We start from the raw sequence: 26,267 nt of genomic DNA, 5'->3' as shown, positions 1-26,267 counted from the left end.
ATTTTAATAAAAAAAAATACTTCTTTATTGCTTTGTTCTTGATGCGAGTACAGGGCCATTCATGTGGCATGGCAGAGCGCAGTTCAAACTGCTGAAGCGGTGATGCGCTCCATTTGACAGCATTTGTGATGTGTGAGTGAAGAGACAATGACGTTTGCCGCGTCTTTTATTGTTATTGTTTTAATTTTACTATTATTTATATTTAAAATTTTTAATATTTGGGTGCACGCAAGTCATAGCAATGCATGTGCTGTCGGGTTGTATACGAGGGTGGGTTAAATAGTAAAACGGTTTGTCCGCCGGTATATAAACGAAATCGTCCCCTAATTCTTGAGTGCTTAAACCAGAACCGTTGTATGGAAAACTTTTTTATTTGATGAGATATCTTCACGAAATTTGGCATAGCATTTTATACGAACCAATCCTATCATCTCCGAAGAAATTGATCAGATCGGATTAATATAGCATATGGCTGCCATACAAACGGTTAGCTCAAACTCAAGTCTCTGTATGGAAAACCTTTCTATTTGACGAGATATCTTCACGGAATTCGGCATAGATTATTATCGAAGACATTGCTACAATATCCGAACAAATTGTTTAGATCGAACAACTATAACATATAGCGGCCATACAAATTATACTATCAAAATCAGGTCCTTGTATGGAAAACTTTTCTATTTGACCAGATGTACCCACGAAATTTGGCATAGATTATTATATAAGGCAGCGCTGCAATTTCCATTTTGAGTTTTATTTTTCATGTGTGTCACGCTATACATATAACTTTATGCTTTTTACACATTTTTTTGGCATTATATTTCATTTTAGTAAGTTTTACAACTTCTGAACATCCCCATGCCCTGTTTTTGACTTGAAATGTGAAAATATTAAATGACAGATGCACACCAATACACATATACATATAATTATATATGCACTTGCTTTAATATTCACACATTTGCATATGCTCACTTTAATTTGGGTCAAATGCTGCTGCTGTTTCTTTATGTTTCCATATTTTTCCGCACGACATATTGTATAAACTATTTATATATGAAATAAATATGTGAGTTTTTACACATACACAGGTAAATGCACATATGTACATGTACATATGTATGTTGTCATAAATGCTAGCGATTTTTATGACACATTTTTTCAGCGCAATAAAATTTTAATAAGCTTCGCACGTCATCGACAAGCATGCAGTTCCAGTATTTTAATATTTTTGCACTCTTTTGTACATTTTCTTATTTTTTTCCGCGGATTTTTTAATGATTTTTCAGCCGTTGTGCTTTTTTCCGCAACTGTTGTTGTTGTTGGCTGCTGTGTTGTGGTGTTGATGGTGGCATGAATTGTGTATGCCTTTTGTGGTAGCTTTATGGCAGGATATGTTATTGGTGATGTTGTTGTTGTTATTATTTTTTCTGTTGTTGCTGAATGGTTTTCATAATTTGCACGCTAACGCAGCTCAAATAGCTGTTTGCTGTTGTTGCTGTATTTTAATTGTTGTTTTTGCATTTTTATTATTATTGTTGCTTTTTTTCAAATTAACACGCTATGCTCACTATCTATCCACATACTACAGGCGTACACATGCACACCTATCACACATCCGCTCAGACATTGCTCGCACAGCGCAGGTTAATCATACGCCATGTACGCCACATTTGATACGCTTTATTTTTATCACTCAGCTCATAATGCAACAATTAATTATTAACAACACTGATGCGATTAAATGTAGCATCAATGGTTGCGAGTTAATTGCACAGCGTATGAATGATGAAAATAATGGAGTTTTTTTGTCTGTCTCAAAAGAGCAAACGAACGGCAGGGGAGAGAGAGCGAAAGTGATTGCAGGCAAAAGCGAGAGTGTGAAGTAGCTAAGGGGGTTGTGGAGGCCGGCAAAATGCTCGAGATAAATAAAATAAAAGCAGGTCGGCGCTCAGGTGGCGCCGGAGTGTGCATTGTCTGCCAGCGATTGGCAACAACAAAAACATATATAACTTCAGTAAAAAAAAAAGAAAAAGTTTTTGCAGTTGCAGCCACAAATCACGGATTTTAATTAGACATATCGCATTTAATTGCTTGTCAAGCGTCATATTTTGCAGTTTATTTGCTTGTTATACAAAAGAAACGCTGATTATAAATTTTCCGTAAACAATTTTAATTGCAAAAAAATTTGAATTTGTTAATTCTGAATAATTAAAATTAATAAACGCTGAAATTAAATTGTATTAATGTTTCTCTTAAATTAAGTAGGGAATAAAAATAGAAAAATTTTTGATTTATATATTAAAAAAATTAATAACCAAAATTGTTAAAAAAAATATTTAAAAAAAATGAATACAATATTAAAATTATAATTAGCTTGAAAATAAAAACCTAAAAAAATTTAATTTTAATGTTTAAAGTTATTAATACTTTTCAGTAAAATTTATTTTTAAAATAATGAAAAATAAATTTTCAAAAATTTAATTTTTAACTATAATATTAAAAATGATAATTAACTCGAAAATATAAATTTTAATGAATATTTATATTTAGTTTCTAAAATTTTCGGTGAAACAAAACAGGCACATACATTAGTCTAATAGCAAATAAAAAAAACGTCAAAACAATAAATTTTATAAATTTTCTTTAAATAAAAGAAAAAATTTTCAACACATAGATATTTTTAAAAGCAAAACAACTACAAACAATTTAATTTAAAAAAAAATTAAAACTTAAAAAAAAAAATCAAATCAAAAAACAAATTTTAAGGATAAAAAAATAAAAAAAATAAAAAGTGGTATAAAAATATAAATAAATTTATGTACAAACAATTTTTTAACTATAAAAAACTTTAAAAAAAAATAAAAAAACTGCACTGCAACAACGGAACAAAGCCAGGCCCAAACGAGCACTCGCGCATGTAATGAATACTTATATAATTAGCGCTAAAGAGCACTATCATCATCGATCATCAACGTTTAAATGCCGATGACACACAATAATGTTTTTGTTATTGCAAATTATAGTTGCACTTAAATAGCGGCATGATTGCATGACTTGTCGATTGGCAACATGCAACATCCGCTCAGGGTTGAGTTCAAAAACTGGTAGCGGTCGCGCTGAATGGGTTCAGGGTTGGAGGTATAAAGCAAAGCAACAAAGCAGAAAATTAAAAAGAACAAAAAACACAAAAAAATTAAGAAATAAAAAATTTAGAAAACAGGTTAGCAAAAAATTTACATATACTTTAATTTTAATAAGAATAATTGGGAAAATTTTAAAACTAAAAAAACTAAAAAACTAAAAATAAAAAAAAACTTAATTAAATTGAAAAATTATAATAATATAATTTAAAAATCAAAAATTAAAAATAAAAAAATTAAAATAAAATTGAAAAATTATAATAATATAATTTAAAAAATCAAAAAAGGTTAAAAAATAAAAATATTAAAATAAAATTGCAGAAAATAAAAAAATTAAAAACAATAACATAAATAAATAAAGCAACAAAAAATTTAGAAACAAAATGGAAAAGATATTTAAAAACACAATAAAAAATTTAAAAAAATATATAAAAATGTTTAAAATTACAAAAAAAGTTAAAAATATATAAAAATTTAAAAGAATAAAGAATCAAAAAGTCCCAAAATGTAAATATAAAGAAATAACATATTTGAAAAAAAAAAATAAGTTTGAAAAATAAATTAAAAAATACTATAAAAATTTTTTTTTTTAAATAAGAAAATAATAAAGAAAAATCAAAAAAATTGGCAATGTCAAATAAAATTAGAAAATAAAAATTATAAATATAAAAATAAAATTGAAAAATTATGATATAAAAACAAATTGAAAAAATGAAGAAAGAAAATTTAAAACAAATTAAAAAAGAATTTGACAATTTCAAAAAATGTTAAAAAAAACTTAGAAATATTAAAATAAAATTGAAAATTTTTGAAATGGACATAATATATTTAAAACAAAATCAAAAAAAAATTTGGACAATTTCCAAAATGGTTAAAAATTAAAATAAAATTGAAAAATTATGAAATTATGAAATTATAATTAAAACCAAAATAAAAATGTTTAAACAACTGCCATAAATGCTTAAAAACCAAAAAATTAAAAACTCAAAATTAAAACAAAATCAAAGGAAGAGCTTTAAAACTGGAACAAAGTGGGTAATGAGTAAATAATGAAAGGCAGGAAAAAAAGACAAAAATATGAATTCGAAATAATAAAAAAAAAATGTTGCGTACAAAAATACCAAAAAGAAAATAAAGCAATAATATCAAAATTTTTTTTTAACAAATATTTGAAAATATTGCAAAAAGTATTTCAAAATATTGCCAAAAAAAATATTTATATACATAATATATAAGTATATGTCATATTATACACATATTTTTTTATTTATTTGATATATAATTAAGGAAAATTTAATTAGCAAAAATGGTAAAAAAAATATTAAAAAACAATATGGAAAATTTTCTTTGCAAAAAACATATTTTCCAAATCAGAAATTCCTGTTTTTTGTTTTAAAAATTTTACAAAAAAAAATTTCCATATAAAATATTACTTTTTGTCTAAAAATTTTTACAGAAAAAATTTCTTTTACGGAATTTCGGTGAATATTGAAAAATTCTATAAATTTCCATTCAAACTATTAAAAAAGGCTTCCATTTCTATATCCTCTACTTAAATTAGTTTAAATTAAAATGCTTCTGCACTTTCTTTGTATTCTGAGCTTCCTCATTGTTTTCTTTTAATTTTTGTCGCCTTTAATTGCATTGTGCCTAGCAAATAAATGTAATGAAATTTTTTTGTTGTAATTTTTTTGCCGACCCAATTTCCGTCATTGTTTTCCTTTCATTAACGCTGCCTTGTGCCTTGTTTTCGCTTCGTTTTGTGAGTTTCATAGTATCTTTGCGCTTTCTTTTGCGCAATTTTTCGCTACTTTTAATGCTAGTTGAAATTTGTTTCACACATTTTTGTTTTGTGTTTTTTGGCCGTCATTACATTGTTGCCTTTTGTATTAGGCCTTCTAATTTAATTTCGCTAAATAAATACTTACTGCATTTTGGGCACTTGGTGTTGCCGTTGCAGCTCCTTGGGTCGCTTGCGCGTAAGCGTGTCATTTCAATTGTTTGCTGTTTGTTTGGGCAGCGCGCGAAAAATTTAATTAATTTGCTGAAAAGAAAAAGAAAAAATATAGCGTCAGTAATGAAGTAAAATGTTGAGGAAAAAATTTAAAAAAAAATTAAAATTTAAGAAAATATTTTTTTTTCTTTTCTATAATTACAACTTACAATGCGTGTTTAGAAAATTAACAAAAAAATTTTAAAAAAATTTAAAAAAAATTAAAAAAAAAAATTTAAAAAAATTTAAAAAAAAATTTAGTCATTTAAATTAAAAGTAAACAAAATTTATGAAAATATTTGTGATAATCAAAGTTTGTATTTTATATTAAAAAAACCGAAACAAAAACTTTTGTTGATTTTCAGTAATTTTACAATTATTCTATTATTTAGATAAAATATACAATAGTAGGAAAAATATACCCAAAAGTTAATCAATTTTTACGAAAAGAGGAGTTAAATAAATTATATTATAATTATTATCAACGAGGCGTCAGACCGATTCTTTTTCACTTCAGCTACCCAATGCCTCTTAAGTTGGAGCTTTGGCAGTCATGGAATATGTCTCTTCTCATCTGCTGGATGGCGTTCGCTTAAAAAACATTTCAGCGTCTCATCATCCTTTGCATAGGCTCTGCATACCGCCGAATCTACTTTACCATTTGCTGAAGGTGGGATCCCATTAAGGCTAGGCGGCCTGTGATGACTCTACGTTTCCCGTTGCCTAGAAGTAAGAGCTTTTTGATCTATACACCATCAACACTACCCGAAAGTAGCTTTGTCTATACCCTGTGTTGTTAATGTTCCAAGACCGGAGGTGTTCCTCTAGTCCCCGAAAGGGCCAGCTCGTCTGCTTTTTCATATCCTTCTATTCCTATTTAACTTGGCACCGAAATGATACTAACTGAGTTACCTTCTTCTTCTTATTCTTTACTGGCGTAGGTAGAGTTAACAACAGCCAGTCGTTTCTTCTTCTTTTCGCAATGCAGCGCTAATTGGAGATTCCAAGTGAAGCCAGGTCCTTCTCTACCTGGTCTTTCCAATGGCGTGGAGTGCTTTCCCTGGCGGGTACTGCGCCGAAACCATTATCCTTAGTGCATTTGCTATGGTCGTCACCTAAAGGGAGGCTTCTCTTGCTTCACAATCATTGGTGGCGTTTTTTACATAGTTCACCTTCTCACTTTAGCTCGCCTTCAAATGGATGTTCTTTGGCTAGCGGAGGATACTTGGTGTAAGACCGGAAGTCGTGAGCTGCTTGAATTACCTACTGAGAGTTAGTACCTGCTTAAGACTTAACAGTCTTCGTATTGACGCTACGAATAGACTTAATTGCCCTTTGGATATCCACCAGAAAGTTTATGGACTTGCTGGTTTGAGCAGAAACCCATGTGGTACCTTCCGTTATAACCACAATTTCTGCCTGAAAGACTGACTTGTATTCATTTTGTTTAAAAATACCTTCTTTGCATAGATTGCTACAGAAGAAGCGCGCTCTTGTTCCTATTTCACCCACTAATCCCACGGTGCATATGTAGATTACGCCGTTGGAACTGTTGATCACAAAACCATTGATCCATTCTTCTACATTTGGGAATGAAAACACTGTTTTTACTTCCTCATGGGTCTCCTATTCTTGCTCACATTGTCAATTTAGTTCATTAACTAGTGGAGTTTATCCCCGTAGGTATAGACCCGCCAGTTCTGAACTCAATGGCCTAAAATCATGAACCGGCTGGCCGTAAGCATTACCTCATTCTTCACTTGCGTACATATTGGCCGAACGTCAAGGTTAATTTACAGAACCTTAGTTGACGTAACTTTCTTGTGCACGTAATCCCGAGCATGTAGGTCTGTTGCACCTGTTCCAGGGATCTAGGTCTAATAGGGCATTTTTTTATCATGCTTCCACTTAGCAGCACAAGTCAACAAAATTCTGGCAGCTGTCTCATGCAATAATTTAGGCATCATTGGTTATAAACAAGGTCTGTTCACTCTTTTTTTCTGCGTAAGCGTTGCCAATTGCAAAGCGTCATCGTGAGGTCATAAACGCTTGCCAGAGGAAACGCGCTTCTTTTTGTCAAGCGACAGCTGGGCAAATATGGCACACTTTTTCGAGCGGACACATATGTATGTATGCATGCACATTCAACTACATATACATACACATATGTGTATGAGCTGCATGTGATCATATTTGTTTTGTGCGCTCATACTTTGGCAGCCCAAAAATGAGCTTGCTTGTTTTTTCATCACACACTTTCACCACAAACTGGCTGGTTGACAGTGAGCGCAGCAAATTTACAATTGTTTACTGTTGACTTTAGCGGCCATTAAATGTTAAACGTCAGAAGAAACAAACGGCGACGCGCAGTCAGCGCAACATATGCCTGCTAAAAGCGTGCGGCTGGCCAAAACTTGTAAATAAATAACGGTAGCGACTGCATGCCAGCGCTGAAATATTTACTTAGCTTCACGGGCGTTGCAGGGGATTGTGCTGCGCGTTTTTTTGTTGTTTTGCAGCCATGCAATAAACGGCGTACGCCAACAGCGTACGCGAACAAATAAACCAAATTCACTTTTGGCACGCTATCGCCGCCGGCCACAAAGTATTGGCAACAATAGGCGTACAACGAAATGGCAAGCCTAACTTTGACCTCAAATTACGGCGCAAGCATTGGGCGCCAGGCATTTGCTCCAGCCAACCAGTAAATTTGTGTGCTTTTTTCCTTTACTTGGCTGGCTGCTGGCACACCGTGGCGTATAAGCAACATACTAGTCGCAGTCGAGTGTTGATTTACTGGCTTTACTGTTGCTGAAGTGCGCTAAGTGGCTTAGAAAAATTTCAATTTCTCGCACTTGCACTCACTTAGCGCCGCAACGCTTTAGAATTCCACCCACACACGCTCCGTCAATCGCAAAGCAGCCGCTGTTGCTCATACGGTTTGTGGAAAAATATGCTTTCAGGACCTTAGCGCGGCAATTGCTCTCTTTTATTGCACAGTGGCTTGCTAAGTCTGCGCTTGAGCGACACGCTCACACACGCATATATATATTACCCAGCGTCAAACAATGGCAACTGACACTTTCACCGCTCACTTTCCCTAGTTTGCTTTCTTTGTCTCAATTCGCATGAAAGCATTTGAATGCCTCGTCGACAGCGGCAAACGAGCGCCACACAATAACGATCAAGGGTAGTAATACTGTGCAGCAATTGCTAGACAATACCAGCGCTTCCAAATGCAGCAAGGCCAATGAATATGAGTTACCCCGTCCTTTATACCACGGATCCAGTTCAAATCACTGCGGTCAACTCGGCAGTTAGATAAAAGCTTTGCATGAACTTAGCATGGTTTAAGAGAAGGAAGATCGGCGTGTTGTTCTTTGGGTCAACGACTATAACCCGTCAGTTGAATTCATTGCAAAATGAGCGCGTTGAAATAACTATATACGAGGATCACGTACTCCAAACCCGATAATGATAGTCCTCAACAGACGAAAGCACGGCTTGAGCGGAACTTGCTTCCAAAATACTATTGTGAAGATAGTATTTCTAGCTTCTTCTTGCTTATTCGCGAAGACACCCCTTACGCGGTTATAGCCGAGTTTACGACAGCGCGACAGTCGTTCTTCCTTTTCACTGCTTGACGTCAATTGGAGATTCCAAGTGTAACCAGGTCCTGCTCCACCTGGTCTTTCCAACCGAGTGGAGGTCTTCCTCTGGTTCCCACAGTGGGTACTGCGTCGAATACTCTCAGAGTTGGAGTGTTTTCAGGATGGATGATGTGTTCGGCGGATGGAGCCATGTGAAGAAATTCACGCAACTGAGGAAAGTTCTCTGAGCGGCATTTACTTGGGAGCGGCCAAAAACGATTATTTTACATATGGCTCAAGCAGCTCACAACTTCCGGTCTTAGACCAAGTATCCACTGGGTAGCCAAAAAAACATCTCCTTGAAAGTGATAAGTTTAAACATCCCTCCACAGAGTTGTGCGCTGGATTTGGGATGCGCTACATAAAAAAGCGCCCCCAAAGAAAAGACACACAGCTTCGGATGAGAGACCTACCTTTTAATTACGACAAGTTTGTTTTATGGATGTAAAGGGTGGGCTCTTTTGAAGATCTTAACGAGCTCGAACTAATAGTAGACTGAATTTTTTGACTAGGCAGAGTCATTTATATCGAAAGTTATGGATATAAAAATTTTCTCTTTTCCACAGTAAGAGGCATTCCTGACCATGCAAAAACAAAGGTATCAGATTAGATGGAACTGGAAGATTTTACGTCGAAACCTATGCTTAAACCCAGCATCTGTTAAAATTAGAAGACCTGTATTTTTAACACCACTTGGCTTAAAGACATCGAAAAGCTATCGCTTAGGATAGCCCCCCTCCACTCAGCTAACTTCTTTCTATACACTCGTCAATCTTCACGCCATTCGCATTGTGTTATTATCATTGAGAGAGATTAGATATTCAAGCGAATGACAGATGGAGCAAATACAACGAAACCCCAAGCAGTCGTGTGTGAACAATTTATGCGATTTACTTGCGCGTGCCTTTGATGCGTTGAGCATGCGAATGAAACGTCGATGATAACCAAAGAAAGATAAAAAATAGCAGGAAAAAAGAAAATTTTTGAAACCAACAAACCTAAGGAGGTTGGGGGTTAAAGCTTAGGCGCAATATCATGACAGCTTCAAGTACGCTAGTTGTGGTTTCTCCCGCCATCTCTTTGCAAGTACCTTTGAGTCTTCGCACTCATGCCAGTGCTCACTTTCATACAAATTCGATTTGATTCCTTCAAGTCCTTGAAAGCGAAAATCTTTTAGCCACACCGGCACTTCTTTAGCGCTTATCTGCTTAATCAAACGCATCATCGAGCGCCTTTCGAGCTTTACGGTTTATTTTGGATTTCGTAACTATCAGCACCATACAGCCAAAGTAAGTGGGCCGTGCCACAATTTAGACACGCACTCGCAACTAAGCACAACATCTGAGTCACACTTTAGCTGGCGTTAAATTGAAAAAAATGAAGTGAGGGGTGGTGAGATTAAGCTAAAACTTAAAGCCACTTCGAAAAATAGAAATAAGTAAGTAAGCTTCGCAGCATTCGCAAAGCAAATTGATTCCAAAAGGCCAATCACGGCTTTCACTTTTTACCTCATATTAGCTGAGCTACCCTGACCCTGGACAAAAAGTTATAACAGTGGACTATATTAGAGCAAACCTGATAATAGGGCGCTCGCGTGCTTACAACAACTTTAAGAAGAAACCTCATATCTAAGGAAGACATTTATATTCCGGTCTAATGAAACCTTCAGTAGTCAATTTGTGAAAACCTTGTGCTCTTACAATTGCAGAGTCCAGATAAGTACAGCCAACTTTTCACAGCGTTCTTACAATACAAGCTGTGTTTGATAACTGTGAGTTTTTAAGTAGCTATTCTGGTTGAGTTCCGAAAGATGATTAGAGCTCTGCACTCAGAAACTGCTTGAGAGCACTTTTAAAAATCAATTCCAGCAATGACTTCGTGGGTTTCAATTCAGATACAGTAGACGAGAGCAGCACAAAAATTCGGAACGGAACGGAACGGAGTTGGATCCCATTGGCGTCTTGCGTTCTAGCACTTGACCAAGGACCTCACGTACACTTAGCATGCACTGATCGACCATCATCTCCTGTGCGACTGCGAGATCTTTCTCGGTGAACTACTTGCTACTTGCTACTTGTCTCAACAAATTTTTGAGAGACTCTGTCGATTTGTAAGGGTCTGATGAACCATTGGAGTTTTTAGTAGGTAACACAATGGACTGGATAGCTTAGATTCAAGTAAGATCCCTGTTAGGATCGCCCGACAACGAGTCAGTTTTGGTACAGTCCACTATTTGTCACTGAGTCATTTGTTCTTGGCTCAGAAATAGTTGGTTTCTGACATAATTTAAAAGTTGCGTTTGGACCACAGACATCGATACATGTCGGTTCCATTAATCAAATCTCGACTGTAGCTTTCACACGAAAGTTTTCCTTTCGTTTTTTTAGCCACAAGGACTCCCTTTCTCGCGAATTTTACTTACAGTCCTACGTTTAGCACTTTTCGCATGCAAAATTGTTGTTTATGCTGATGACGCTGATGAGCAACACTATTATGCTAACGAATATAACGATAATGATGATGATCCTGATGATGATGGCAGCAATAATAAAAGCAAAAACGCTGCTGACTATAATGATGCGCGTGTCGAAGTTATTGCTGCTGTTGTTCTACATGTTGTTCGCACGTTTCTTATTTTTTACGCGCCGCCGACATTATGCCACAGCGCTTTTTTCGCCCGCGACAAGCAGAAGCAACACATACTCGTACATATGCATACACATGTAACGGGCACATACCTGCATATTCACATTGCATGATATGCCTCCATGGTTGCTTGCCACAAGCCATTCGCCAACCGCCAACAATTGTTGCTGTCACTGTTTATTGTTGGCAATTTGGCAAGAAGTAAAAACAAATGCGAAAAAATCGCTATAAAAAGCGACGAACGAAACAAAATGATAAAAATCGCGAAAAGTGGGATGAGGAATGAGAGCGTCTAGCGAAGGCGCAGAGGTGGAGAGTGTGCGGCAGCAGCAACTGGGAGTGAAATTGAAATCAGGCAAATGTAAGTAGACAAGCAACAAGAAAATCACTTTATGAGCTGAGCAGGTAAACGGCTTGGGGATTGCTGTCAAGGTGTGTGGCTCACGGCACTTTATTGCTAGGAATAATATTATTTACCGAAATGTAAAACACACGTCGTAAAAGCAAGGGATTTAATATTAAATTATATTACTTGCGAAGGCAAGAAGATTTTATAGTATGAACATAGAAATAGAATATAATAGATCATCTATGGAGCTCACCTCGAACACTGAGGGCAATAAATGTGTAGAATTCCACTGAAGAGAGCTCAAAGTTGTACACTGCAGATCTGGTATCTCTACAAATATGTGCCGAGAGTGAGGAGAACTGATAATTACGCCCTACAGAACTGGTGTCTCTACCCAATTTTGGATATTATGCGATAGTACGGGTACACATTTTCAGTTGTATATCCAAATCTTTTAGTTAGAAAAATATGCAGCGAGTGAAGTATTCGAAAAGTGATTTTCTGGTACCGAAATAGTATTTTTTGACGTTCTAAGACTGTGAGAACACATATTTCGAGGGTAACAAAATATATAACACATTTTAGATGACCCAAGCTCCTTCGATCGAGAGAACTCCGCAAACTTTCTGAGGAATTCGAGGTGTAAAGGCAACGTTTTATAAAACTGGAGCAAAAAAACACATCGAAGAATTATGCGTAACAATTTGAAATATTCGCAACAGAATAAATTGGAATATCCGAAACAGCAAGAACGAATTGGAATGTTCGAAAAGGAATTAATAACGGTGCAAAATTGCATCAAAATGTAACGAGGAACGAATTGGAATATTCAAAGCGGAATGAGTGGGAATATTTGAAACAGCAAGAACGCATTGGAATATTTGAAACGAAATGAATTGGAATATTCGAAACAAAAAGAACGAATCGGAATGTTCAAAACGGAATCGTTTCAAAAAATCATGGAGAGCGAATTGTAATATTAGAAACAGAATAAATTGAAATATACGAAACGTAATGAATGACGGTAAAAAAAAGTATAAAAATTCATGTGGAACGAAGTGAAACATTCGAAACGGAATGAATTGGAATATTCGAAACAATAAGACACATTAATTAGTTTTTGTTAAAAACATTCTTAAAGAGCAAAACAGTCAAGTAAGCAGATCAACTGGAATTCAGTGGTGCGTAAATGCTCTGCAAAATCTTTAAACATGTCAACTCGATTCCGCGACTAATCCGCGGTAGCAGCAAACCTACCACAACACTCAGTGCAAATGTTGGCGCATAAGTCTTGATTAAGTCCAGCCAACACAACTCAAAATCCCAACCAAAATATGTACCAATTGTGTCGGTTACGTATACGTCTCGTACAACACGAACACAAACATAGTTGTTACTGAGTAACTGCCACTGACATGCGATGAAATTTATGACGCTGAACACTCAACTGACCTGCACTAAGTTACTACGTGCAAAACGTGGCGCACGACGCACACTTACAAGCATGCAAGCACACGCATGTGTGACCCAGCGGGTACGCAGCAGTACCGTTACGGCGTACTTCACGCAACTGATGCTGGTATTTACTTCGAGCAAAGCTTGAAATGTTTTTTTATTATAAAATTTTAGTGTGTGTTTTCTATTATTTTTTATTTCGATATTTTTCACATATTTACTGTTATTCCTTTTACAACTTTCTGCTAAATGAGTTTGTCAATATTTGCACTCCTTTCATATTTCCTTGAAACAACAACAAACTACATTTACCGTAATTTTTAGTTTATTTCATTTTGCACTTTTCCTTTTTCTCGCACCATATTTTCGCCGATTCTCGCTCCTGCTCTGCCTCCCTGCCTCCTGTTCGCGTCTCCATGTGTACCACGTGCCCGCGTTTAGCCATGTCGGTCACGTTTCTTGGCCAACATATTTCACTCGCTGCCACACAATCACCTTTCGCGCCGCACACTCAATCACACACACGCGCGCAGCTTTCCACCACAACTCCCCATCCTCGTATCTTGATGGCTGTGTCTTACATGTGTAAATGACGTTAGCTGTCGGTCGGCTGCTTGTTTGGGTCGTGCGGTCACACAGCCGCTTGGCGATTCGCAAGCACGCATGTGTAGGAGCGGAGCGAGTGCCAAAAAGCGGGGGTCGGTGAGAAGCAGTGGCAACATTCTTGCAATTTATGTCCATTTAGTGTGTTCGCGTGTCATAAAATGGCGCACACACACACATTCTTTCAACATTCATATACTCACATGTACTCATGCGCTTGGTGAAGTGGAAAATCAAATATACTACCAGCAAATGTAGACACATAAACGCAGCCATTCCGCGCATTGTGCGCGAACATTAGGTGCCAGCATTTTGCCCCAAAGGTACACATTTCATATATATATATACTTACGTACGTACTCATACATATGTATGTTTATAAAATCTTATGATTTTTCAACATTTGTTGAAGCGATAAATTTTCACTGCTTATATTTTTATGGCAGTTTTTATGTGATTTGAGTGCATTAAGTGAGTACTTGGTGCAATACTTTCGGTTTTAATTTTTAATATATGGTATTATTATTATATAATAATGTACCTAAACTCACACGGATGCCTATATTTATACTCATACCCATACTTATACTCATAGTCAAATTCACAATTATACTCATATTTAAACTTATACTCATACTTATACTCATACGCACATTCATACTCATATTTACACTCAAATTAATATTGGTTTTCGAGAAAAAGGTTCTGCGGAAGATTTATGGTCCTTTACGCATCGGCAACGGGGAGTACCGCAGTTGATGGAACGACGAGTTGTACATAGTTCAGCGAATTAAGATCCACCGGCTACGCTGACTAGTTCATGTCGTCCGAATGGCTGCAAACACTACAGATCTGAAAATATTCGATGCAGTACCCGTCGGGCAAAGCAGAATAAGAAACCTCCACTCCGTTGGAAAGACCAGGTGGAGAAGGACTTGGCTTTGCTTGGAATCTCCGATTGGCGCCAAACAGCGAAAACAAAGAACGACTGGTGCGCTCTTGTAAACTCGGCTATAAGCGCTCAAACGGTGTCTACGCCAATAAAGAAGAAGATTCATGTTTATAATCATAGTACTGATACGTATTCCTGCAAAACACCTTCATAGCAAGGTCTTAAATAAAGTCCTTCCAGAAAACACTGTCTATTGGTAGCTCACCTACGCCGTACTTTAGAAACTATACAACCATAGCCACAATTCCAGAGATGAAAATAGTGAATTAACAATATATGCGAGATTCTACTGTAGATTAGAAGCACTAAAATCGATTTATTGGCTGATCGTTGTTTTCGGAAGCATGTTCCAAGCCTTAGAATTATATCTAAGCACTACAACAACTAGAGGCAACTTCAAATCAAATCAAAGTTCGATATGTTCAGCTAAGCTTAGCGTTTTGGTGGTTTCAGCTGAATCCAAATCCACATTAGCCTTAGAATCCACTGTAGACTCGACTTTCTCTTCTGTGTGGCTACTAGCGGCTTCTACTGGTGTATCTTCCACCACAGTCTCTGGCGTATCACGCAGCTGCACCCCTCGCAGAAATCCCAGCTGCCGCAATACGGCTTTCGTTCTCTCCACTAACGGCTCCTTATAGCGCCATATCAGATCATCTGTGACGGGATTCTCTAGCGTCTCAGGTACGTCAGGTTCACGATAATGTTGCATTTGACCTATGGTCTCATTGACGGCTAGGATGCCACAACCACCTGCCCAATTCATTGGATAATGATTGTGTACACCGGTTACATAACGTGCACTGTGAAAGCATTTCGTAGCCAAACCTGGCTCCAGATGCTCGGCCACGCGTGCTACATGTTGCATCATGTACATATATTGTGGCACAGCATCGCTAAACGGCTTGCGTTCGGGATAAGCTGGAAAGTAGACATTACGAAAACATAGTGACGTCGCGCCATCTGCACAATCATCAGCGCCTGAGTCGGCCTCACCGGTTTGTGCTACGTCTGACCAACTGCGGAGTGTACCCACAGGCATGATCACCTCATCTATATCCATTATAACTACATACTCGTACTTGTACATATTGCGATAGAAGCAATCATTCAATGGTATCAACTCATTGACGCAATGATTGCTATACCAAGCTTTTATCGCCTCATAACTGAAGTGTGGTAAAGCGGGTTCGCCGCGTGTTAGTGATATACCCGGTGCTGAAACAAACCCTTCAGCTTCGTAGTATCGCAGCACTTTTGTGGCATTCGGATGTATGCCGAACGTAGGCAATGTTACATGTTCGGCACCCAATAGCCGTAAAAGCTCCAACCATTCAACCAAACGCACCGAGTTATCCCGATAAGGATTAAAGAGACCGGTCGAACAAACCGCAAAGCCACGTTGAGCTTGATTTACTGGCGGTTCATAGATCACTCGCAGATTGTTTGTGGCGCGCGCACACTCCGAAGCCACTAACGAAACAGTTTTCGGCACTAAATGTTGCACTTCGGTCGGCAATGCGCACTCAACGAATTTGGGAAAATATAGCTCAGGACTATCAGCCCATGCCTTATACCAGATCTCCCGGTACTCGCGCACCGGCACAATGAACGGCACTCTGTGCTCTTCATACCACAACTGGCAGTAACTGGGAGGATAGTCTTTATAGTCAATGTCAATCACATTGGTCGTAGCGAGTATGCGCACCAGCGCCGCGCCTTCCCGGTCGACCACAGCTGTCCGATTGTCATAATAAGCGCCAAAGAGGTAGAAAGTCAGCGGTTCGCTGCGATGTACTTGCCAATAATTGTTGTGGTATTGTAGTTGCATCAACTCGGGATATGGTGCACAGCTGTCGTTGAGACGTAGATTATCGTTTCGATGCCGTTTTATAAAATCCAGCGGCAGAGATGGCAACTCTTGTGCGATAAGCTTGTGTACAGCGTCCTCACTCGGCGCTAAAGCGAAGTTGGAGTAAGATAAGACTCAAGTTGCCAGAAAACAAAAATAAAGGAACAGAATGCGAACTCACGTGGACGTCGGTCTACAAACAGTTCTTCCTTCAACGAACTCGATTTCGATTCGTCTTTGGCGACAGCGTACTGGACCGTCCAAGTGCTGATCCACACCAGCTGCCAGCAGCAGCCTTGAATTGTTCTGAGCCGCATCGTAACTGAGTATCTTTTAACAGACCATCCTTAAATTGTAGTTAGTTTTATTACGCATTCTTGTACCTTATCACCTCGATGACAGGGTAGATAAAATAAGATGATGTCTAAAAAACCATTAATATTATTACTTTTGTTGCATTTGTTGGTATGTTTTTATAGAAACATTTCCGACAAGTAAAATCGCGTCCAGTCCAACAAAGTCGCAAATTATTTCTCTCTCATTCCCAGTAGGTAACGATTTATTAAGAAATCTTTGACCCATCTTCTTTTATTTTTCGGCACAACTGGTTCGCTACCGCTTTGAACTACTGCGCGAAGCATCAACTTCCTCTCCTCTTTACGCCCGAAAGACTCACGGTCACATTTTTGTCCATAACGAATATCAGACTTTCGGTATACTTGTTCTTTGACTCATAAATATCCTCGTACTTATATTTGTACTAATATTCATACTTATACTCATACATACGTATCTATATTTAAACTCAAATTTATAATCAGAACCCATACTTATAGTCTTTCACATATTCATACTCAAACTTATACTCATAGTTATATCTATATTCATGTTGATACTTTATTAGTACTGCCAGACAGCACTAGCCTTTAAGAGCTCATCAACGCCATATTATAGAAATTATCCCAAATACTAAGTACCAAAAATACCCAACCCCTATAATAAGTTGATTTATATAATACAGGGCTTGTCCGGAAAGTAATAGAACTGATTCTCTTCCGCCGCGACTGTACACCGACCGGATCGGTAGAGGGCGTTTCTAACGAACGAGCGGCTGGTCAGTTCTCTCCGAGCACCTGGAGAGTCAGGACAAACATTTTCGCGCGACGTGTTCCTGTGAGTGGAACAAGGCGAAAATGCTGCATTCGTTAGAGCAGAGGTACGCGATTAAATTCTGTGTGAAAGTCGGTAAGTCTGCGAGAGAGACGTTTGATGTGATCAAGCAGGCTTACCCTGATGTTTCTTTAGCAAGAAGGGGTGTGTTTCGGTGGCACCAGGCCTTTTTGGAGGGCCAGGAAGAGGTCGCTTATGAAGACCGGAAGAATGAGCATATCCAAAGTGAAAATTACGCTAATTGTGTGAATTGAATTGAATTTATTCCTCTTAGACAAACCGTCAACGCCAAGTTTTACGTGGAAGTGCTCAAGACTCTTAAACGAAGGGTCAATCGGGTCCGACAAGACATCGCAGCCGATTGAAAGTTGCACCACGACAACGCATCGGCTCCCACCGCCTGTCTTGTGAAAAGCTACCTAACCAAGACCGGCATCCCAATGCTTCCGCAGCTGCCCTACAGCCCAGATGTGGCCCTCGCACTTTTTTGTTTCTTTGCCTGAAAAGACCGATGACGGAATCCAATCAGCTACTCCGGAAAATGTCTTCCATGTCCCCTTCAATGTTTGGAAATCGCGCTAGCAGCGCTACATCGACGCAGAAGGAGCCTATTTTGAAAGTTTTTGAACAATTATAACGATTGGTTCAATAATTTTTTAAAATCGACTCAGACCTATTACTTCCCGGAGAAACCCTGAACATAAATATAAAAATATAATATATAAATCAACTTATTGAGTTATCTTCATTTTCAGAATCCTTTTGCAAGTTTTAGAATTAATTTTTAGCGCTGCAGCAACTAGGGACTTCAACTCAAAATTCGATATGTTCAGCTAAGCTTAGCGCTTTGGTGATTTCAGCTGAATCCAATTCCTTGGAATCCACTGTAGGTTCGACTTTCTCTTCTGTTTGACTGCTTGCGGCTTCTACTGGTGTATCTTCCACCACAGCCTCTGGCGTATCCGGCACCTGCACCCATCGCAGAAGTCCCAGTTGACGCAATACGGCTTGCGTTCTCTCCACTAACGGCTCCTTATAGCGCCAAATCTGATTATCTATGACGGGATTCTCTAGCGTCTCGGGTATGTCAGGTTCCCGATAGTGTTGCATTTGACCTATGGACTCGTTGACACTACGCATGCCGCAACTCGCTACCCAATGCATTGCATAGTGATTATGTACTGCGGTTACATAACGTGTGTTGTGAAAGCATTTCGTAGCCATGAAAGGTACCAAATGCTCGGCCACGCGTGCTACATGTTGCATCATGTACATATAATGTGGCACAGCATCGCTAAACGGCTTGCGTTCCGGATAAGCTGGAAAGTAAACATTACGAAAGCATAGTGCCGACGCACCATCTGCACAATTGTCGGCGCGCACGTCGACCTCAGCGGTTTGCGCCATTTCAGTCCAACTGCGGAGTGTACCCACAGGCATGATCACCTCATCTATATCCATTATAACTACATAATCGTACTTGTACATATTGCGATACAAGCAATCATTCAATGGTATCAACTCATTGACGCAATGATTACTATACCAAGCTTTTATCGCCTCATAACTGAAGTGTGGTAAAGCGGGTTCGCCGCGTGTTAGTGATATACCCGGTGCTGAAACAAAACCTTCAGCTTCGTAGTATTGCAGCACTTTTGTGGCATTCGGATGTATGCCGAACGTAGGCAATGTTACATGTTCGGAACCCAATAGCCGTAAAAGCTCCAACCATTCAACCAAACGCACCGAGTTATCCCGATATGGATTAAAGAGACCCGTCGAACAAACCGCAAAGCCACGTTGAGTTTGATTTACCGGCGGTTCATAGATCACTCGCAGATTGTTTGTGGCGCGCGCACACTCCGACGCCACTAACGAAACAGTTTTCGGAACTAAATGTTGCACTTCTGCCGGCAATGCGCACTCAACGAATTTAGGAAAATATAGCTCAGGACTATCAGCCCATGGCTTATACCAGATCTCACGGTACTCGCGCACCGGCACAATGAACGGCACACTGTGCTCTTCATACCACAACTGGCAGTAACTGGGAGGATAGTCTTTATAGTCAATGTCAATCACATTGGTCGTAGCGAGTATGCGCACCAGCGCCGCGCCTTCCCGGTCCACCACAGCTGTCCGATTGTCATAATAAGCGCCAAAGAGGTAGAAAGTCAGCGGTTCGCTGCGATGTACTTGCCAATAATTGTTGTGGTATTGTAGTTGCATCAACTCGGGATATGGTGCACAGCTGTCGTTGAGACGTAGATTATCGTTTCGATGCCGTTTTATAAAATCCAGCGGCACAGATGGCAACTCTTGTGCGATAAGCTTGTGTATAGCGTCCTCACTCGGCGCTAAAGCGGAGTTGAAGGAAGATAACTTTCAAGTTGCAGGAAAACAAAACTCAAGGAGCAGAATACGAACTCACGTGGACGTCGGTCTACAAACAGTTCTTCCTTCAACGAACTCGACTTCGGTTCGTCTTTGGCGACGGCGTACTGGACCGTCCATGTGCTGATCCACACCAGCTGCCAGCAGCAGCCTTGAATTGTTCTGAGCCGCATCGAAACTGAGTATCTTTTAACAGACCATCTTTAAATTGTAGTTAGTTTTATTACGCATTCTTGTACCTTATCACCTCGATGACAGGGTAGATAAAATAAGATGATGTCTAAAAAACCATTAATATTATTACTTTTGTTGCATTTGTTGGTATGTTTTTATAGAAACATTTCCGACAAGTAAAATCGCGTTCAGTCCAACAAAGTCGCAAATTATTTCTTTCTCATTCCCAGTGGGTAACGATTTATTAGGAAAACTTTGACTCATCTTCTTATAATTTTTGGTACAACTGGTTCGCTACCGCTTTTAACTACTGGGCGAAGCGTCAACTTCTCCGCAGTTGTATGCCCCTAAGATTCACGGGCCATTAACATAAACCGCAGCAGGCAGGCAGAGTCAGTTACTTTTGACATGTAATGTTTTCCCAAGAAATCGTTCGAATCTTTAGGATAGATGACTTTTTCGCAAACAGTGTTAGCTCTCGAAAATGTTTCCTATAGCCCCAGCATACCCACATTGAGTTTACAAAGTTTGTAGTTCTTACGCGATCAGCAGGGGTAGAGCCAGGATAGAATACAAGGGAATCACATAGATCGGCTTCCATCATTCCGACGATTTAAGTTGACTGTTAGAAAATCTCTGCACAAGGTATGTAGTAAAGATATTTCAAAATGACTACTATAATCGCGGAGTATTTACTTTCTTTATACAAAGTAACACATTTCGTAATAGTTGCTGATGACTGCAGTCTCTAACAAATATCAGACCCATTGTAGGCTTGTACTTTGCTCTTTGACGTTGCGCCACAATGTATCCACCGTAAGAAAATATATGGCTTTTTATCTTATCAACTCACAAAAGCCAATGAATTGATAACTGCAAAACAAATAAATAGAGCCTTTATCGGGTGACAAATATGTATTGGTAAACTGGAGCTACCAGCCGTGGCGAAGCTGTTTGTCTGGCAGCAAAGTACACAAATGTATACCATATACAGTTAGGTAAATAGAATAAAGCGGCGGTAGATAACGGTCCGTAATTTTTCAGGAAGCAGCGTACATAAAATTTTCCTTTTAGTCTTTTAGTCGTTAGGGGTATACAAATATGGTTATAATCTTTCGGGTGAAGTCCGAGAGCCAGGGATTCTTTTACAGTCAGCGGTTCTGGTGATTTGTCTGTGGTCCTTATAGGTGAAAACAGCTCCTGATCTACCAAAAGGTAGCGAAGCTACTAATACTGTTATACCGAACTCTTTTTCTAAAAAACATTTCAGTAAAATATGTAAAATGTCTCTTCCTAATAATCAGTGATCATGCTGACAGAAGAGTGTATTGTAGAGATCCAGAGGAGCGGACGGAACTTGAAACGACTTCGAAAAAGAGTTTGAATCAGCCAGTCCACGTTTAGTCAACAGTCAACAATAGACAGGCTTTTTACGTATGAAGATTTTCCAAGGACTAATCGATAGAGAGTGGTGAATAAACCTTTGGATTTAGCTATGAATTCCCACAGATTTGGGACAAATTTTATTGGGCAAAACAGAGTCTGATGTCGACCGAATGGACGAAAACCCTCCAGCTCTGAAAGTATTCGACGCAGTACCCGACGGAGGAGGCAGAAGTAGAGGAAGACCACCACTCCGTTGGAAAGACCCGTTGGAGAAGGACCTGGCTTTGCTTGGAATCTCCAATTGGCGCCAAACAGCAAAAAGGAAAAACGACTGGCTCGCTGTTGTAAACTTGGCTATGACCGCGAAAGCCAATAAAGAAGAAGAAGAGCCTGCAATTTCAATATTTCGGTCCAGTTCACCATAGGAGAACTTTCACCTAGGATAGAGTACCTCAAGAATACGCCTATTTGCAGTAAGTGTTACAGAAAACAAGTTTTTCAAGAATTCTTATGACTAATCGAACTAAAAAGTGAATTACAAAAATATATGTGGACTGATAAATACTGCTCAAAGCGTTTCGCAAAAACAAAAACTAGAAACATAACTACTTTTGCAGTCGCCGATGTTGTAGCGCTGTGCTCTTTGAGTTTATGACGCCCATTACATTCACACACACATACCGTTATGCCTGATTACACACGAACCAATGTCAGAAAGCGTCTGTTATCGGCGTTTCGCGATAAGATAAGATAAATATTTATATGCCTTTATATTGGCGGTCACAATGGGTTACCTTGAAGTCGCAGCGGTTGACAATTGCTTTAAGGCAGCGCCAATTCAGTTCGATACGGGTCGCGCACAAAGGCAGTCGAAAATCCGCAATAAACGTGTAACGGGAAGGAAAATGCACAAACTGCAATTGCTTTGTGTGATCACGGTGGCGATCGCAGCCATCTGCCTACAGTGCAAAGGTCAGGCAGCGGCGTCAAATAGTCAATTAGACGCGCTGAAGAGTCAATTTCTGCCTGCTGAGTACAAAAATCGCAATTTCACAGTGGGTACGTAGCAATAAAACTTTGTGGCGTAATTTGTATGCAATCAATTTTGGTTTAACTAAATTCCACGCATTTTCTGCCACCCACCAGATGAGCTGAAGAAAGTGCTGCGCGAAAAGTGTAAGAAGGCGGCGGGCGGTGAAGAGAACTCAACACTGTATCAAGAAATTGAGAAGGGCAGCACTGTGCTGACCAGCTGTCTGGCCGGTTTGGCCAATATGACAGCGTTGCAGCAGGAAATTGAGGCGGCACGTCCCATCGGCGAGCTAGACACAGTCTTCAATAAATACTGTGATAAGGCGCCCAGCGCTGTCAAGTGTCTGCGCGACTTCAATGCCAAAGTACAACCTTGTCTGAGCGCCAAGGAGAAGCAGCAGAATATAGTGCTCATGCGCATCGCGACCGGCCTGGTGGATTTCATGTGTTCGCGTGGCGGCGATCATATAGCACTTTTCGTTGCCGAAGAGGGTCCCGAGTGCTTGGAGGCGAATCGTGATGCCATCAATATGTGTTTAAACAGCTCCTTCCATGAATTCCTGCCAAAGGACATTAAGGTGCCAGATCTCTTCGATTTGCCCGATTTGGTGTTGGAGCCGGGTCATTGTGTCGATCTGGAACGTTTTCAAAGCTGCACCATACACCATTTGGAGCAGTGTCGCGAAATTACACCCGCCAATGTTGCCGAGGCGGTGTTTAAGTTCATTAAGAACGAAACGAGTTGCAATCAATTTATGCAAGCGAAGGCCAATGAGCGTCCGATATTGATGAAGGCCAGTGCTGGTGGCGCCGGTGCGACAGTGCAAGCAACGAGCTTCTTCATTTTGTTACTGGGTAGTAGTTTGATGTTGTTCATGAGTCATATACTGAAGTTTTGAAGCGGTCGATAGTAATTTATAATGATTATTATTTCATAAGTAAAACGATCAAATATTTTTTCAAACAACAGCGATTGTTATCGATAAGAGTTGACTAACGTTTACGTTCGATATTTTTTGGTACATTTTTGATAATATATCGATATATTTATTAAACTGAAAGATGTTTCTTTTTTATTTGTTCATACTTATTTTATTTTAGTCATTCTCTAGTTACTCTCTATGATATTTTGCCTAAGTTTATATATTTTGAGGAGACATAAATTAGCATTTATAATGAAAGATGCGGTTTATTTCTCCGCGGAAAAGACCATAAGCTCGGAAGTTTCAGCGAAGTAGTTTGTGAAGTGGTTGGCCAACGAAAATTGGATCTTTGAAAAGTTGGAACAAATGAAGGTTTCTCTAACTCATGAGCAGTTTAAAATCCCTAGACTTTTCCTTTAAGACTCAAGGGTCTAAAAACTGTAGAACTGAAACTTAATTGGACTGTTGACCACGCGGTCATTTAACTCCCCTTTTTCTTATGCTACCCGCATTATCGCCGTAAATAGGACAACTTTTTTAACACCGGCTCCACCCTATTCACCAAAGCGTCCTTGTAACGATAGATGCTTTCATCGAGTATCTTCGTTTCCCAAGTCTCTGAATTCTCTAACTGACGATAGTGCTGCAGTTGCGCCATCGTCGGCTCCAAGTCCCGCCAACGACAACTCTTCAATGCGCCTAAGTTGTAGTGATTGTGCAAAATCAGCGCCTCGCTGCTATTTTGAAAGCACTTAGCGCCTTTACCAACTGCTTCAGGTTCCTGGCGATACACATGCTGTAACATGAACATATGTTGCGGCGCTGCGGACGTTTCAGTAAAGTTCACACTATCGATAGGAAAATGCACATTGCGCACACAAACACTCGCATAGCCCTCAGGACAGTTAGGGGTACGCAAATGCTCCATTTCGTCGATTAACTGTTGCCAAGTGGTGCGATTGCCAAGCGGCATTATAACCTCGTCGATATCGACAGTCACAATATATGAATACTTGTACATATTCCGATAGAAACAATCATTGTAAGGCACCAGCTCGTTCACGCGCTTATTCCCAATACTCCTGTGGAGAAAATCATGGAGATATAGCGGTTTGCTCACCATCTCCGAACCCATACTCAGCGGATGTACTTCAACAAAACCCTCCTCCACATAGTGCTCTAACACACGCTCCAAATTCGGATGCAGAACCAATTTGTAGGTGATGACCTTACGTGCGCCCAACAGGCGCTGCATTTCCAACCACTCAACCAAACGTGGACCCATATCAGCATTAGGATAATCCAAACCCTTTAGGCAAATCGCGAAACCGTGCTGTGTCTCATTACCGGCCGGTCGTTCATATAGTACGCGCAGTATATTCGTGGCCCTGTCACAGGTATTCATCACCAAGGAAACGGCGCGGGGTGCGACCGCTTCCCGCGTTACCGACGGCACCGCACATGTGAGTAAATGTGGAAAATAATCAGCATCGGTAATCCACTTGATGTGCCACACGAGATGTTGTTCTACCACGGGCACAATGGTCGGTTTATCGTCACTGTCATACCATAACTGACAGTGGATCTTATTTTTCGGTGGTTCCTTGTCATTCAACATGGCAAGCACGCGCACCACTGTGCTGGACTGTATGACATGGGCGCGCGCATCGAAATACGCATTGAAGAGATGATAAGTGAAGTTGGCATTGTGAAACACCTGCCAGAAGTCGTTGTGAAAGCGTAGCTCTAGCAGGGATGGCGCGTGGGCGCAAGAGCTATTTAGGCGCATCGCTTCCAGGCGGTGCCACAAATCGAAGGGCACATTTGGCAACTCTACTTGACGTAGTTTCATAATGTCTTCCGCTTGATTTGCTGCATATTTGATGGAAGGTTTAAGGAGCATGCGATAACTGTTATTACTTTTCAGCTTGCTTCCGTTCATTAACAAATGGGGCTGCGTTACAGCCGCTGTTACATTGTACCTGGCGCCCATCTGCTTACCGCTTTGCAATGACATTTGGTATGTCGTAAATATCACCAATGTTATGAGTGTCCAAAATGCAAAAGCGGAGATTCGTAGTAAAGTTTTTGTGCTCGACGCCATCTGCGACACTTCTTTCGTACTGAGCGCGTAATAAAAGTTCACTAAAGTCGACAAATTCTGGAATGTGATTGATAAAAGTATTGGCAAACAGCGTTAACGCAGCCAGAGCTGAGCCATGATATCAATTAAGTGAAGCTATTTCGAATGTTTTAGATGTAACACGAATCATTTTTTTATCGCTTTAAAGTCTATTAGGTACAAGAAACTATAAAGATAGCAAAAGTCTGCACTGTCACACTAAAAATTTTAGAGCTGTTTTGTTTTTTTAAGTAACTTCTATGTTTTTAGATACTATACAGATTAGTTAGCTTAACTTTGCTTGGATGGCTGGTCCTCCAAGATGGGGATCCCACTTCGATGTTGTTTTTGTAAAGTCATAAAATGGAACCCCAGTATCTCATCTTATATGTCAACAATGCGTCTTAAAGCTCATATAATTCT

At 39.3% G+C, this 26,267-nt stretch overlaps 5 protein-coding genes across 5 annotated transcripts in view; 1 reads left to right on the top strand and 4 right to left on the bottom strand.

Annotated features, from left to right (window-relative positions):
- Nucleotides 1–26,267, bottom strand: part of LOC126760257 (uncharacterized) — a 460,595-nt gene that overhangs the window by 378,196 nt on the left and 56,132 nt on the right. Inside the window, exon 2 of the mRNA XM_050475749.1 lies at nt 5,072–5,187. The gene's annotated coding sequence lies outside the window, so the exon portion shown is untranslated. The remainder of the gene's footprint in view (nt 1–5,071; nt 5,188–26,267) is intronic.
- Nucleotides 15,103–16,960, bottom strand: LOC126759373 (uncharacterized). Its single transcript, XM_050474108.1, has 2 exons — nt 16,825–16,960; nt 15,103–16,750 (listed from the first exon to the last, which is right to left on the bottom strand). Exons 1-2 carry the CDS (start codon nt 16,958–16,960, stop codon nt 15,198–15,200), a joined length of 1,689 nt encoding a protein of 562 aa, XP_050330065.1. The 3' UTR covers nt 15,103–15,197.
- LOC126760256 (uncharacterized) lies at nt 18,563–20,457 on the bottom strand. The gene is made up of 2 exons (XM_050475748.1): nt 20,245–20,457; nt 18,563–20,170 (listed from the first exon to the last, which is right to left on the bottom strand). The coding sequence occupies exons 1-2, from the start codon at nt 20,378–20,380 to the stop codon at nt 18,627–18,629; spliced, it is 1,680 nt and encodes a 559-aa protein (XP_050331705.1). The 5' UTR covers nt 20,381–20,457; the 3' UTR covers nt 18,563–18,626.
- On the top strand, nt 20,710–23,860 carry LOC126760259 (27 kDa hemolymph protein). Its single transcript, XM_050475754.1, has 2 exons — nt 20,710–22,826; nt 22,914–23,860. The coding sequence occupies exons 1-2, from the start codon at nt 22,553–22,555 to the stop codon at nt 23,696–23,698; spliced, it is 1,059 nt and encodes a 352-aa protein (XP_050331711.1). The 5' UTR covers nt 20,710–22,552; the 3' UTR covers nt 23,699–23,860.
- LOC126759372 (uncharacterized) lies at nt 24,234–25,995 on the bottom strand. Its single transcript, XM_050474107.1, has 3 exons — nt 25,987–25,995; nt 25,643–25,883; nt 24,234–25,585 (listed from the first exon to the last, which is right to left on the bottom strand). Exons 1-3 carry the CDS (start codon nt 25,993–25,995, stop codon nt 24,234–24,236), a joined length of 1,602 nt encoding a protein of 533 aa, XP_050330064.1.

This window comes from Bactrocera neohumeralis, chromosome 5 (genome assembly GCF_024586455.1).
Source record: "Bactrocera neohumeralis isolate Rockhampton chromosome 5, APGP_CSIRO_Bneo_wtdbg2-racon-allhic-juicebox.fasta_v2, whole genome shotgun sequence".
Classification (NCBI taxonomy): domain Eukaryota; kingdom Metazoa; phylum Arthropoda; class Insecta; order Diptera; family Tephritidae; genus Bactrocera; species Bactrocera neohumeralis.
Note: the sequence above shows the minus strand (reverse complement) of the source record. Positions and strands in the feature narration are given on the sequence as shown.